Genomic DNA, 14,630 nt, shown 5'->3' on the forward strand with positions numbered 1-14,630 from the left:
GACTGCAAACTACACATTCAATTATGACTGCTGAGTAGACAAAGCTCCTTAACCCCTTGCTAGCTCTAACAGAAAAATGCCTGGGGTTGGGCTTAGAATCTTGCCTCTTGTTTTTAGTCAGAAGGCTTAAAAGTTCACACGTTAATATTAAAAAAGGAATTTTTGTTGCTATGCAGTGATTCACAATGTCCCCCCTTAGTGGGAAACCAAAATACTTCAGCTGTCAGTTTGCAAAACATAGGAAAAATCTACAGCCGAGCTAGACATCTTGCCCCTCAGAGGAGCTCAAAGCTCAATACTGTAGCCACTTCTGCTGCTAAGTAACAGCCTGTTACTTCCTGGTCCCCACTGTCTACTCATTTCCTGAAAGTGTTGAGGGTGGGGGGAGGGGAGTTGGCAGGTGAGATACTTTGTTTTTGTTGTTTGTTTCAAAAGTCCCCAAATTATGTGCTCTGCTCCGTTTCTAGTCCCCTACCTCATCCTCTCCGGCTCTCTGATGAATACAGCCTTTCCACCCCCCTTTTAAGCCAGGAGTTTTAGCATACCAGGGCTCCACAAAATTATTTCTCAATTTCCTAATTTATAGGTGCCCTTAAGTATCCCAAATAGAATGTTGCACCTTCCCAGAAAAGTCTCCTTGTGGACTCACAAACTTCTTTTTCAAGAAAAATTGTTAAATATTGATTCCAAATATTCCACATTATGCATTAGAGAACACTTTTCAAATTCTTTTTATAGTGAAATTAGCAGTTTTCTATTGAACGTATTCATTCAATAATCAAAATATCTTGTTGCCATTAGGAACACTTGGGAGTTTTGGTAACAGATGGATGTGTGGCCAGAAATAATGTGAAAGCTCCTGAAGGGCAAAACCCATGCCAGAAATACATGCATTACAGAGCTTTGTACAATATTTTGTATCTGAACTTATTAATGAAACCACCCTTCCAGAAGTTGTCTATTTAGTAATAATTTGAAAACAAATAAACAAACACCCCCAGGCTAAGAGATTCCGTTTGCGGTCTCACTAATGCACATGCAAATGTCTGTTTGTCAGGTTCTCACTATAGCTTTCAGAGAAAACTACTTCCCAAAGGCAACCTACTACCTTGGGAGAATGGGAATAAAGTCCAGTGGCTACTCCTTAGCATCACAACATTTATCAAGAAACCCTTACTTCCTCCTGTCTCCTTCATACAGCGTTTTCCCATTGTAGGGATTTTTTTTTTTTTCTAAAACTATGTTCAGAAGTAGGAGTGGTACTGGTGGGTGTGTCACCTCCTACAAATTCAGGTCCTCAGATACCAAAATCTATTTTTAAACAATTTTAAGTGTAAACACCCAAATGATTCTGAAGATTAATCTGAAACTACAGGCTAACCAGCTTTGCAGAAACCAAAGCCAACGATAACAAGAAGTATGAATTGTTGACGTCAGCCCTGAAAGGGTTGAAAATAACAGTGGGCAGAGAAACACCTGCTTGTGGGATTGCTCACAGGGATCTCGTTGCCTGCAATTCAGTCAGTGGCAAATGGATGATTACTCTCTAAAAACCAGTTAAAGGAAATGAACATCCATTTGGCGAATTCTGAACCGTTGGGGTAAACTTGCATCATCTCATTGATGATAACTGTACAGAATCATATGTATCACATACAACAGGTTTTGTTTTGCCTTTTTTTTTTCTTAAAGTAATTCTCACAGCAGTAAGAAAAAGCTGTTTGAATAGGAAAGTGTTACCATGGGGAAGAACGTGAGAAAAGGGAGAAGAGAAAACCTGAGAAAGATGAGAACATATGAATAAAATAACTGGCGTGGGAATGTTGTATGTGTACATATATTATACATATTATACATACACACACATGTGCATCTCATTTGCCTAAATCCCGATGATTATCTTCCTCCAGTAATCTCCTACTGTTTGCCTCTTTTTGGTTCACACTGTCTTCACTCAGGCTTAGAAGGTGATGTGACTCCTTCTTCATTGCCTTTCATAGTCAAGTCTTCGTGTCTCTTCCCCATTCCCTGGGTTCCTCTTTCTCCAACTACTGCAAAATTTGCTCCCTCACCACTAGTGACTTACAGACTTAACCCACTTACTGACAGGCATGTTTCTAGAGTAAGGTTCCTAAAACCTTCCAGTCAAACATGCTCAGTTGGTTCCCTGTGCTGGTCAATTACTGCTCCCGCAGGGGAAGTGTTCAGGTGTTGTGTAAAGCAGCCCAGCTCTGAGGTCTCCCTTCCCCTCCACACAGACACTCATCAGGTCTACCTAACACACTAGTGTGCTGTTACTTAAACTGCCCTAAGGCCCCAAGATTTGTGCCTCAGCATTTTAACCAGTCCCTTGTTCTGGAGTACCCTTCAATGTCTGGAATATCTATCCTTCAAGGGTCAAAGACATGTACTTGGATTAGGGCACGTATGTTACTTTATGTTTGTTCTGCCTACTGAATTGTAAACCCTCTAAGGCCAGGAAATGAGTCCTTCTCATCTTTGTACACCATACACCGCTCTATATCTGAAAAATGAATAAAGATTTTGGTATTCCTCACAGTTGCTTTATTTTCAGACAGTATAAATGGATAGGAATGTTCATCATTATATTAAACTTAATGTCATAAAAGCACTTTTGGACTGAAAAAGATCAATCATTCAAACCACAGTAAATTATGCCCTTATCTTCATTGTGAAAAATACCATGGAATCAGCTATGTACCTCACTGAAAAAAGATCCTGACTCTCCCACTAAGCTATAACTCTCTAATACTGAAATTAGAAGGCTTAAGAGGAACACATGATGTACATGCAAGATTTAAAGGCAAAAAAAAAAAATCATGCTTTTAAGCAATCCTAAATATTTTCTGTGGGAGTGCTATATCTAAATTCAGATATGTATTTGGGGCATTATAGCAAATTATTTAACCAAAATCTGCAGAGGTGTTTTGGTTTAATTTTTTTTCTTTTACTAATTAGAAATTGAAAAATTAAAAAATTAACAATAAATCCCGCTGGACATGGAGTTTTCCAAAAGAGTTTTCCTCTCTATGGAAATACTTTGCAATAAAAATTAAAATAACAGCATAATTATTGAGCACATACTACATGTCAGTCACTGTACATTTCCTCCCTTAAGCCGCAGAAGAGCCCCATAGGGTAGTTCTATTATTATCTTCATTTTAGAAAAAAAAAGAAAACTGAATCTTAGAGAAGCAGGTGACTTACTCAAGATTCCACAGCTAGTAAGTGGCCAATCTTGCGCTCATTTATTCAATAAAAGTCTTAATTCCCAATACCGTGAGGTATGTGCCAGTGCCCCGGAACTGAAGATAATTTAAGCAACAAAATTTGTCCTAAAAAGAAGTGTTCTCAGTGGATTATGAACTGAAATGACTATCAAGGGCTGGGAGAGAGGCTGGGAGAGAAGGAATCAATGGGAGACATGCAGGAAAACAGATCAACAGTTCTCAAACCCGTTGTATCTACATACACCACCTTCAAGTTTGACGTGCTTAATGAGTATCATTTTACCCGAACACCTCTTCAACTGAGGAAAACAATCTTCTTTCAAGTTCTGCCTTAAAAACTGTTTTTTCATGGTCTTAAACCTTAAAATTAAGATATAAGGTCTAGTCCATGAGCTCTCTGGGCTCCTCGCCTCCTTCCTATTCTATACGCTGAGCCACTAATTCCAAAGCCTCTAAAATAGCATTTTTAATATGAAGTCAGACAAGCATATCACTCTGCTCTCAAGAGAACATGAACACTCTGAAAGGTACAAAGTAGCAATCATACCTGCTTTCTTCCCCGAGGCAGAGTAGCCACAGTGTCTGCCAGCATTTGCAGCCTTCTGTTATCATCCATGGGAAAGCTGCCTGTGAGCGTGGAGTAAGAGGCATACGCCGGACCAGCGCAGTACTCCACAAAACTGCCATTGCTGCTCTGCTGCACGAGCCTTTGTAGAGACATTGTGAACAAAGATTACTCCAGCTAGCACATGGTTGAGTGGCCTTGCAGGATGGGGGAAGCTCAAAGTATAACCCTCTGACAAGGAGTCAAGAGCAGCAAAGCAGAAAGAGCCCATGTGACTTCTGTGGTTTGAGGTCCTCCTTACACAAACCCTATCTTGCAGTTCACTCCCATTTTTCAATGCTTTTTTTTCTTTAAGCCCCTGAGAGAACCTAAAGCTAATTTTATCATTAAAATAAATTGACTTATTTTTCTTTTCTCCTTCAAACAGCCAGAACTCTTACACTTTCATGTTCTATAGCAAGTTGTGTTCAAAATATCATCTGCCTTTTTTTTTTTAAAGGAAAAAAGAAAAAACTTCAAGTTCTGCCATTCGTGTGCCAGGTACTCTCCTACTTAATATGGGCAGTGCAATGTAAAGGTCAGGGTATGTGGCCACTGAATCCTTGTGAATATAAGCATGACTTACAGGGTCCAGTCATAATGTTTTCTCACGAAGTCCTTGTAATGTACTTTCCTCAGAGTATACCCTAGCTCACTAATGTTCATCAAAAAGACATTTTATCTGCCACTTGGGCTGTGACCATTCAGCATTCCTGGCTTGCCCTTCTACTACTTTGTCCTCACTAAAATTATCCATCATCTTTACAAAGAAAAATGGGAGGGGAAGACCAGCACATTTAGAGCACAAATTTGGCTGTATCTTAGACTGGACTTTGTTGCAGCATCAGCAAGTCGTCCCAGGAGAGGAATGGAGAGGCCATAAAAGTAATAGACAAACCAAGGTGGCACAAGAATGTGCCTGCAGCTGATCCCTGCCTGTGCATGGGGGCCAAGGGCACCACTGTGAAGTACCCAAGATCACAGATGCTTTTATCGGCGGGGGTTGGGACATGTGGTTTTAAGAGAATTGGTTTCAGAGGAGGAGCAGGGGATGGAAGTAGAAGGAAGATTCACAACAAAAATCAAAATGAGAAGTTTTGCATAGTATAAAATGTCAACTTGTCATTTTTGAAATCTTTTGGAAGGTCAATAGTAGAATTTCATAGAGTCAGAAAGTCTTTAAACTAAAATGGAAGTCAAGGTGAATTAAGCTCATGCAGAACCTGCCAAATGTAAATAGTAAAATCTTCTGAGTTCACAGTGCCTCCAGAGATGCAGCCACCTCAGAAATTTTTTAAACTATAATTATGATTCATTACCACTGGAACTGGATTGTGACATGAACAAAATGATGTCTCCAAAAACCTGTAAAGATCTAAATCAGGGATTACAAACATATGCCTTTGGGGTTCAGTCAGGTAAAATAATATAATATAAATGCGTAAAACAAAAGGGAGTGATAGAGACTTTGGCAATTGAAGAATAGGGTCAATTATAAAGACGTATATGTAATATGTATGTGTGATAGAGAGAGAGAGAGAGATTCTGAAAACATCTCCAGGCTATAAGGCACATGACTTAAATCAATACTGTTATTTGAGGACAGCAGTCCACTCATCACTGTTGTACTTCATATCTCAGATAGGAGGAACAGAATTTGTAAAGAAAGAGACAAAACTTTAAGGTTTCTTGATGATATGGTTGCATAACTAGAATATCCAAGACAATCTACTGAAGAACAGACTTAGTAGGACAGTTTTCCTAAAGGTAGGACTCGAGGGATAACATACAAAATAGAAACAGATTTCTCAAACAGTAGCAGTAGATGACATGAACTTGTAATACTGGAAGAGAGAAACATTCTCAAAATAGCCAAAAAGTCATAAAAAAAGAATGGACTTTAGTAAGCATTTCTAAGATTTTATGAAGAACATTATAAAGTAAGGGAAAAATACCGTGTCTCCATATGAGAAGAATCCTTCTTGTGAAATTTCTATTATCCCCCAATTTTCTAAAATAGTCAACGTACTGCAAGTCAAAATCCACGCAGGATTTTGTTTGCTTGCTTGTTTATAAAATTTGACACACATTCTTACATTCGTCTGAAAGAGAAAGTGCAAAGACTAATTATGAAGAAGTTGAAAATAATAATGGTTGGGGATAGGGGTAAGGATGGTCCTTGGGAAAATTATCCTACTTGGGTATCAGGAAAAATTACAAGAGCTAGAACTATAGAGTCAAATAGAATAAATCAATGAAAAGAATATTGACAAATTAAATATTATCAAATGAATAGAGAATCCCAAAACAAATCCATGCATATTCAGAAATGTATTATACCATGAAGTCATTTTAATTCATTAAGAGAAGAATAATCCCTTCAATAAATGAGGATACTCATGTGGAAACAATTAAGTCATAGTTTTTTATTAATTATAATAATAAATTCCAGATGACTTAGGGAGTTAAATGTAAAATTAACTTTAAAATTAAAATAGTAGCAGAAAACAGACTATTTTAGTAAGATTAGATTATGAATGGTTTTCCTAACAATAAAGAAAAGTCTAGAGAGCATTAGTAATATAAATATTAAAAACTTCTGTTCAGTGAAAGCTATAATGTACGTGGGTTAAAGCTAAGTGACAGCAAGAAATTATCTGTGATACACATTTTATTAAAGGCCATAGTACATAAAAAAAAAACTTCAAATTGTGCTTTGAAGAGAAGTATTCTTTAATGAGCAAAGGCCATTAACGGATAATGTACAGAAGCAGCACAAATCATTAATACACTTATTAAAGGATGTTCAAACTTTTTAGTAGTCAAGAAAGTAAAACTTGAAACAATAGTTAGATACTAATTTTTGCGCACCAAAAAATGAATAGAAAAGCAAAAATTAGTGATATCCAGTATTGGTGAAGTTACAAATAAATGGGCTCTTGGCACTTTGTAGAACTATAAATCAATAAAACTATATTAGTAGGATAGTTTGACAGTATGAAATATGAAACATGCACACCAGGAATTCTACTTTTAAGAATGTACCCTACAGAAGTATTCTTACAAGTGCAGAAAACAAGACTATTTCTTGTGACATTATTTGTAATTGTGAAAAGTGGGAGTTTTAAATGTATGTCAGTTTAGAAGTAGCTAAATACTTTATGATAATTTACTCCAATGGAAAACTTTGCACCCATTAGAAAGTATAAAATAAACATCTATATGCACAAAGATCTTTAAGACAAAGTAGGAGAAAAGATAGAAAAACAATGTGCATATTATCCTATTTATTCCTTTTTCTTAAAGATCACAAATCTATACATACACTAACATATATAGACATAAAAAAGATTACAACAGATAAGGATAGTGCCCTACTTATGATGGTCTGACAGGATTTTTTGACTTTATGATGAAAGCAGCAGCATTCAACAATTCAGTAAACTTCGAATTGTGACTTTCAGCCTTTTTTCAGGCTAGGAGTGTACTCTCTTGTGATGCTGGGCAGGGCAGCGGGAGACACAGCTCCCAGTCATCCACACAATCACAAGGGAAAACCACCGGTACACTTCATCATTCTGTGCTCACTCACTTTTAGTACATTATTCAATAAATTACATGAGGTATTTGATTCTATAAATGAAATAGGCTTTGTGTTGGATGATTTTGCCCAACTGTAGGCTAATGTAAATGTTCTGAGCATATTTAAGGTAGGCTGGGCTTAGCTATGATGTTAAGTAAGGTAGATGCATTTCAACTTACAATATTTTTAATTTACAGTGGGTCTATTGGGGTGTAACCCATCACAAGTTGAAGAAGGTTTGTATATACTAATCTGTTACCTCTGGAGAAGAAATTAAGGGAGAAAGTGGGGAGGGTTGTAAAGGAAGACTTTCAAAATTTATTCTGTATGTGGTTTGAAGCTTTTATAGTAAGTATGCATTCATATATTAGTTGGTCAACTTTAAAAATATCAATAATTCACAGAAAATTTTAAAAAACCTATCACATTTTGTTGATAATATTTCATGATTTTCTAGGTCTTCATACTGTTTATGCTTACTGATGAGGAATTATTAGTCTATCCACTGCACACTTGACATTTGTTTATAGGTTAAAACTTTATTTTGCTTAATGAGGTTTTTTTCATCCTGTTAGGTAATTCTTCCATGTTTCTTTATCATTTTTTTCAACCAAGTAAATTTTCTCTTCAAATAAGACTACTGGAGTTTCCACAAAATACTAAAGGAGAGTAACACAATCACAGGCCACTAGTTTTCATGGAAGCAAAGGGCATTGGTTTGTCCTGCTGAAACCCACATTTCTCAAATGGCAGTTCTCAACTGCCTAATTCAGTTCTCATTCGTCATTTATTACCTCCACCCTCCCAACCACATTTACACAGCTCCATTTCAAAATCCAAATCTTTTATCAAAATTCAGGGTAAACAAGTGACAGTGTTCCTTCCTCTTCCCTTAATTAATATGCTGTGTCACCATCAGGGCTCAGCTTTTACTTAACTTGCTCAATGGGCGTGGACAGTGTTACCCCACAGAATTGGGAAGGGCTTTAGGGCTTTAGAAAGTAACTTCTTAGAAAGCAAGAAAACTGTTGTGGGACCGGAATTTTGTGTAATGCTTGGAGCAACAAAATACATGTTTGAGATCTAGGTAATTTCCCCTGGCCTTTAAATAAAATCCAAACTTTTTAGCCTGTCGTTTGAGTTCCTTATATTCTAGTAGAACTTATGATGTCATATCATACCACATTCTGGTCACACTGGCCTTCTTCCTAACCCTCCAAAAGAAAACAGTTTCTCCTCAGGGCCTTTGCACTCACTGTTCCCTCTGCTTGAAACACTGCTCCCCAACCCCGCCATCAATCTTCATTTGTCTTGTTCTCTCTGTCTGTCTGTTTCTCTCTCTCTTCAAATCTCAGCTCAAATATTATCTACTAGAGAGGTCCCAAATATTCCCAATTGAATGGATAAAGGTGTTAAACAAGTTGCATCCAAATGGAAGAGCTCTAAGGAGAGCTTTCACTTTGGGGTTCCCTAGTTAGGCACCCCTCCAATCTGCTCACCACCCAGAGCTGCCTGGACTGGCCCTGCCACCTGTAGAGGACTTGCCTTTGACAATAGCAAGAGAATCAGCAGAGTAGGGCCAGCAGGAAGCAACTTAATGTATTGCTTCTCACCTTCTCCATTTTTGTTTCAGGGTCTAGAAAGGTAGGTGTGTTTGTGCGTGTGTGTGTGCACGTGCAAGAAAGAAGTACAGAAGAGCAAAAAGGTAACTTCTTAGAATATCAGAATCTTCTGTTTTCTTTCAATCCCTTTCTACTTAAAATTTCAAAAAAAGATATAAAAATCTCAATTTATTTGAGATTCAAATGTAACTCAGGGAAGAATAGTATATTAGTCATTTCTGTGTGTTCCTAACCTAGTACAGAGCCTAACAATGGACATCAGTAAATATTTCTTAAATTTATTGAATTAAAATAATAAAGCCAAACAGATATAGCAGAAGGTAGTAAGCACAGGAGAGAAACCAACAATAATACATCCCTCTTTGATAAATCCATAGTATTTGTTAGAGAGTATATATATATATATATACACACACAGATATATGTATCTCCTTGAAAAGATGCTAACCAAATTTACAGAATGTTAGACTGGAAGGAACCTCAGAACCAACTAATCTAAGTCCCTTAATTTTCAGATAAAAAAAAATGAGGCCTAGAAAATTTAAGTCTTGCCAAAGAGACAGAGTAATTTAATGGCAGAACTATGACTAGACTGCTTGGTCTCCTTCAATTCAATTCCGTAAGTACTTACTGAGAATACAGTCATAGTAACAGCTAAGCAATGTGCTAAATCGTTTAGCCTCATAAAACAATGAGTATAGTACTATATTTAACATTATTTCCCAGTTGAGGATATGGAGGCCAACACACTTGCCTAATGTTACACAGCTAATACCTATGACAGCCAGGATTAGAATCCAGAGTACTCATTTCCAAAGATAACAGGGTTAACCATTGTGCCATACTGCCCCCCACCCCCAAACTGTGCTAACATTCTTTGGCTATAAAGATGAACCACATATGACCCCTGCCTCACGGAGATCAGAATCCAGAAGAAAAGACAGAGAAAAAATGTCTCAGTATGATAGTAAGTAAAATTAGTGATTCTAACAACAACTATGGATTTACCAAAGAAGGACAAAATAAAGTATTTCCTTTACTTCAACGCATAGCCCTAAGAAGTTTACAATCTAAATAAAATGGTATCATCCATATACAATTAATCATAATAAAAGGAAAAGTGCCAATTATTGGTAACTATCTTATGGATTAAACTGTATCACCCCAAAAGATATGTTCAAGTCCTAACCCTTGGTACTTGTGACCCATTTTAGAAATAGGGTCTTTGCAGATGTAAACAAGTTAAGGTGAGGTCTTAGGATGGCCCTCATCTGATATGACTGGTGTCCACATAAGAAGAGGGAAACGCCATGTTGAAGGGAGACACAGGAAGAACACAATGTGATGACAGAGGCAGATTTTTGATTGCAAGCTTTGCAGTTGTAAGCTAAGGAACACCAAGTATCAACAGCCACGACCAGAAGCTGGGAAGGGGCAAGGAGGGATTCTGCCTAGAGTCTCAGATGGAGCAAGGCCCTGGTGACATTTTAATTTCAAATTTCTAGCTTCTGAAACTGCGATGGAAAAGAATTCTGCTGGTTTAAGCCACTAAATTTGTGATAATTTGCCACCGCACCCTAGGAAACTCACATGCTATCCATTCTTCCTCACATTTAGAGATATTATGTCTATTAAAAGTGGAATGTGCTCTCAATCTCAAGAACAGGTGATTGTTCAGCACCTCCTTGGCCAGCATATTGATTCAAAATTACAGTCGAAATTCTTTGAAATAACAAGTGTTGAAATTTCATGCCCAAACATATGACAAAGAATTATCTGAATGCAGAATTCAGATGAATTCAGAAACAGTGACACTCTGTCTTTAGCCAAGCACTGTGAGCATTCTGTTTCACTAATAAGCTGGGGAGTAGGGGTCAAAAAGGTTGTGAAACAAATGATTTAACCTAAGATAGTTGGACAGCTGGCCTGGTTCCCAAAACAGAAGTCTGGGAAAATCGCCACGTAGTTCAGACACTGTTTCCAAAGGCAGCAGCTAGCAGCTATTTTTCCCTCCTCACCAGTGGAAAAATACAGAAGCTACTGCCTTCTGCACAAGCACCTGACCACGTGGTCCTGCCAGTCTCGGCCAGAACGTGATCTGTCTCTCTTGTTGGGCAAAGGTATTGTCTTCTACTTAGGATTTCCAAAGTTAGTGCTAGTGTAGGGTGCATTTCCCTATATACCCAATGCAGGAAGAAATGCCACATCATTCTGTAGATCAAAATAAGTGACACAGGAAATGGAAAATATCTTTGAGAATGTAAAGTCTAATAAAAATTTAAGGGGTTTAAAGTTTCCTGGAGGCTGCTAGAATTTGACACATAACTTACATTCCTCTAGTACCATATTTCTAAAGATCATTTTGGCCCAAATCTATTAACACACACCCTGAGGGTGGGGGCACAGTGTTCCAAATCCAAAGAATGCCAGCACATCAGCTACAGAGCAAACTTCAGACTCCTTCACATAGTTCGCGGCACCTTCCCTAACTTGTGTCCAGCATCCTTCACAACTGTATGTTCCTGTGTGTGTGCGCCCTTAGGTACACACTACTTATGACAGGAAAAAGGCCAACTGACTCAGCTTGAGTCTTAAGCCCCTGGGCAAGTTAATTAACTCATCTGAGCTTCACTGTCCTTAGCTATAAAATGGAACTGAGCATTATACATATCACCAAGTAAAACATAACAGTACCCAGAACATAGTAATTGCTCAATAAATGTTTCCTGTAATCATTATTATTATTACTCATAGTTTGCCCTCCAGCTAACCTAGGCTACTGTGTTCCCTGAAAATACATAGTTCTTTCCAACTTAACCTTTGTTCACAACATATTGTTCACTTGGATTTACCTATTCCACCTCTCTCCGTAGAAATCCTACCCATTCTCCCAGGCCCACCTTAAATGCTAAATCCTTCATGAAGCCTTGCCTGATATCCTGTAGCAGAGCAGCACCTCCCCGGGGCATCCAAAGCAAGTTTAAAGGGTCTCTGTTATGATAAATCACACTTTGCCTTGTTAAAATTATGTGTACCTGTCTTTTCTTCCATAATAACTTGTGAGCTCACCTCCTCCAGCCCCACCCCAAGACAAAGTTCCTTTCTCATTCATCTTTGTATCCCTCCAGCACTTGGAAGAGTGACTTTCTCATAAAAGCCGCTCAGTACACATTTGACGAATACATCCATAATCTGCCCAAAGCTCTGGCAGCTGATTTATTCTCCCAGTGATTCTTTCCTTTGAGCAATGTAGGTATTTGATGAATAATATTTACTGTATGTTTAATACTTAAATGTAATTTATGTTTACTGAGTTGTTCAGCTTAATGATAATGAGTCTGAAATAATTTGGTAGTTTGAAAGGAAAACCCAGTACAGTAATAATATACATCTTATACTTTATTTCTATGATGATAAGGGGCCATCAATTGTAATATTCACCATTGATTTTCTAACTACATTTCAAGAAAAACTTCCACATTAAATGTACCCAAAGATGGTAAGAAACATCCTATTTTCAGAAATGTACAGTGGGAAGAAGCTGTGCGTCAGGATTAAAGAAGTGCAGTTAGGGCTCTTTTCTCCCAGCCTCGCCCCCTCCATGCCCCAGGATGTACGCACATTAACTAGACTTGCCCAGCCAGTCCTGCAGGGCAGAATGCAGCCTCCCACCTCATTTGTCTCAGACTTTTCTTCTATTTGATTGGACCTCACATTTTGTGACTTCTGCCTCTAAAATCTCTAACATCTGTCTCCCCCTTTCCATGACCACCTGCTTCCTCCAAGCTCAAGCCCTGGGTTCAGTCCTCAATGCAACATAATAGCAGACAACTGGTCTCCCAATATACAGTCTCCCCAACCTATCTATTATTATCAAATCATGTCATACCCCATGCCTACTGAATTAAGTTTAGACTTCTTAGCCTTGCATTAAAAGTCACCCACAATCTCCATCGACAGATGACTGGGTAAAGAAGTTATGGAATATTTATACAATTGAATACTACTCAGCCATAAAAAATAATAAAATACGCCATTTGCAGCAACATAGATGGACCTGGAGGTCATCATTCTAAGGGAAGTAAACCAGAAAGAGAAAGAAAAATACTATATGATATCACTTACATATGGAATCTAAAAAAAAAGACAAATGAATTTATTTACAAAACAGAAACAGACTTACAGACATAAAAAACAAACTTATAGTTACCAGGGGGGAAGGGGATGGGAAGGGACAAATTGGAAGTTTGAGATTTGCAGATATTAACTAATATATATAAAATAGATAAACAATAAGTTCATACTGCACAGGTAACTATATTTAATATCTTGTAGTAACTTACAGTGAAAAAAATATGAAAATGAATATATATGTTCATGTATGACTGAAGCATTATGCTGTATACCAGAAATTGACACAACATTGTAAACTGACTATACTTCAATGAAAATACGTATATAGAAAAAAAAAAAAAAAAGAAATACTTCCAAATTGGTAACAAAACATCTGTGTGTAATAAAATAGTTTAACCAAAAAAAAAAAAAAAGGCACCCACAATATAAATTCTCACCAATTTTCCAGTCTTAACTTTTAATCTAAATAAATTGATTTAGAGCCTCCAAGATATAATATCCTTCCTCCTGAGACTATACCTAACAATGTCATACCTCTGCATCCTTATTTAAACTATTATCTCTTCCTAAAACCCTCTCCCCATTTCTATTTATTGAAATTCCCTCTGCTATTAAGAGCTGAGCTCAAATGCCACCTCCTCTGTGAAGCATTCACCATTGACAGCAGCCAGAATGTCTCATACCACTACTGAATTCCTCTAAAATTTAGTATCTGCCCCATTCACACAGCCCTTGACACATCACCATATAACCCAGTTATTTATTTGCTTGGCTGTTCTCCTATTAGGACAGAAACCCCTTTACCTATATGTGTGATCCTTATAGGCTTAAACAGCATCTTGGCTTAGTAAAACTTGGTTGTACATATATAAAATAAATAAGATTTTTGAAGCAGATAATTTAGCTGTTTAGACGTCACATGGAGGGTTCTGAGGTGACATGGATGGAGTCAGAGCAAATAAAAATTACTGAAATTTATAATTTTCCATGTATTTGACATGCTTATTTAGTGGGACACTCAGAAGCATGGTAGAGGAACAGTGGGCATGTTTAGAACACACCAGAAGGTAAAATAGCCATTGTCTCTGGCCAACTTGGTTTTTTAGACCAAATAGAACAAGTGCAAATGATAAAATGTTACATATTCTCAGACTCAGGGAAGGGAAAAACTAGGGTGTATGTAATCCAAAAATACCTGTACTTTAGGTTAGCAGTGTCAGGAAAAAATGTCATCACCATTTTGCAGGTAAGAGAGAAGGAAGGGAAAATATGCCATTTTGCAGGAAGAGAAAAAGAAGCATTTTTATGTCTTTCCTGCTAGTGGTATGACTTCAGCTGATAAACTCTTGTAACACAGAGAATTTCAGCACCACCCTTCTCCATAAGACTGGAGAAGAATAAAAATGAAGTCTGTGTAAGAGATGCATCTGGAAAGA

At 37.5% G+C, this 14,630-nt stretch overlaps 1 protein-coding gene across 6 annotated transcripts in view; it reads right to left on the reverse strand.

Annotated features, from left to right (window-relative positions):
- CYTIP (cytohesin 1 interacting protein) overlaps positions 1-14,630 on the reverse strand; it is a 68,618-nt gene that overhangs the window by 22,539 nt on the left and 31,449 nt on the right. For 4 of the 6 annotated variants that reach the window (XM_031451435.2, XM_010985607.3, XM_031451438.2 and 1 more), the window contains one exon: positions 3,799-3,958. The exons of 1 other annotated variant lie outside the window; for it this stretch is intronic. In XM_031451435.2, coding sequence (XP_031307295.1) covers positions 3,799-3,958 — 160 coding nt within the window. Of the gene's footprint in view, positions 1-3,798; positions 4,065-14,630 lie in introns of those variants that run through there. One more of the 6 variants, XM_010985605.3, reaches the window with a different exon arrangement.

This window comes from Camelus dromedarius, chromosome 4 (genome assembly GCF_036321535.1).
Source record: "Camelus dromedarius isolate mCamDro1 chromosome 4, mCamDro1.pat, whole genome shotgun sequence".
In the NCBI taxonomy this organism is placed as follows: Eukaryota; Metazoa; Chordata; class Mammalia; order Artiodactyla; family Camelidae; genus Camelus; species Camelus dromedarius.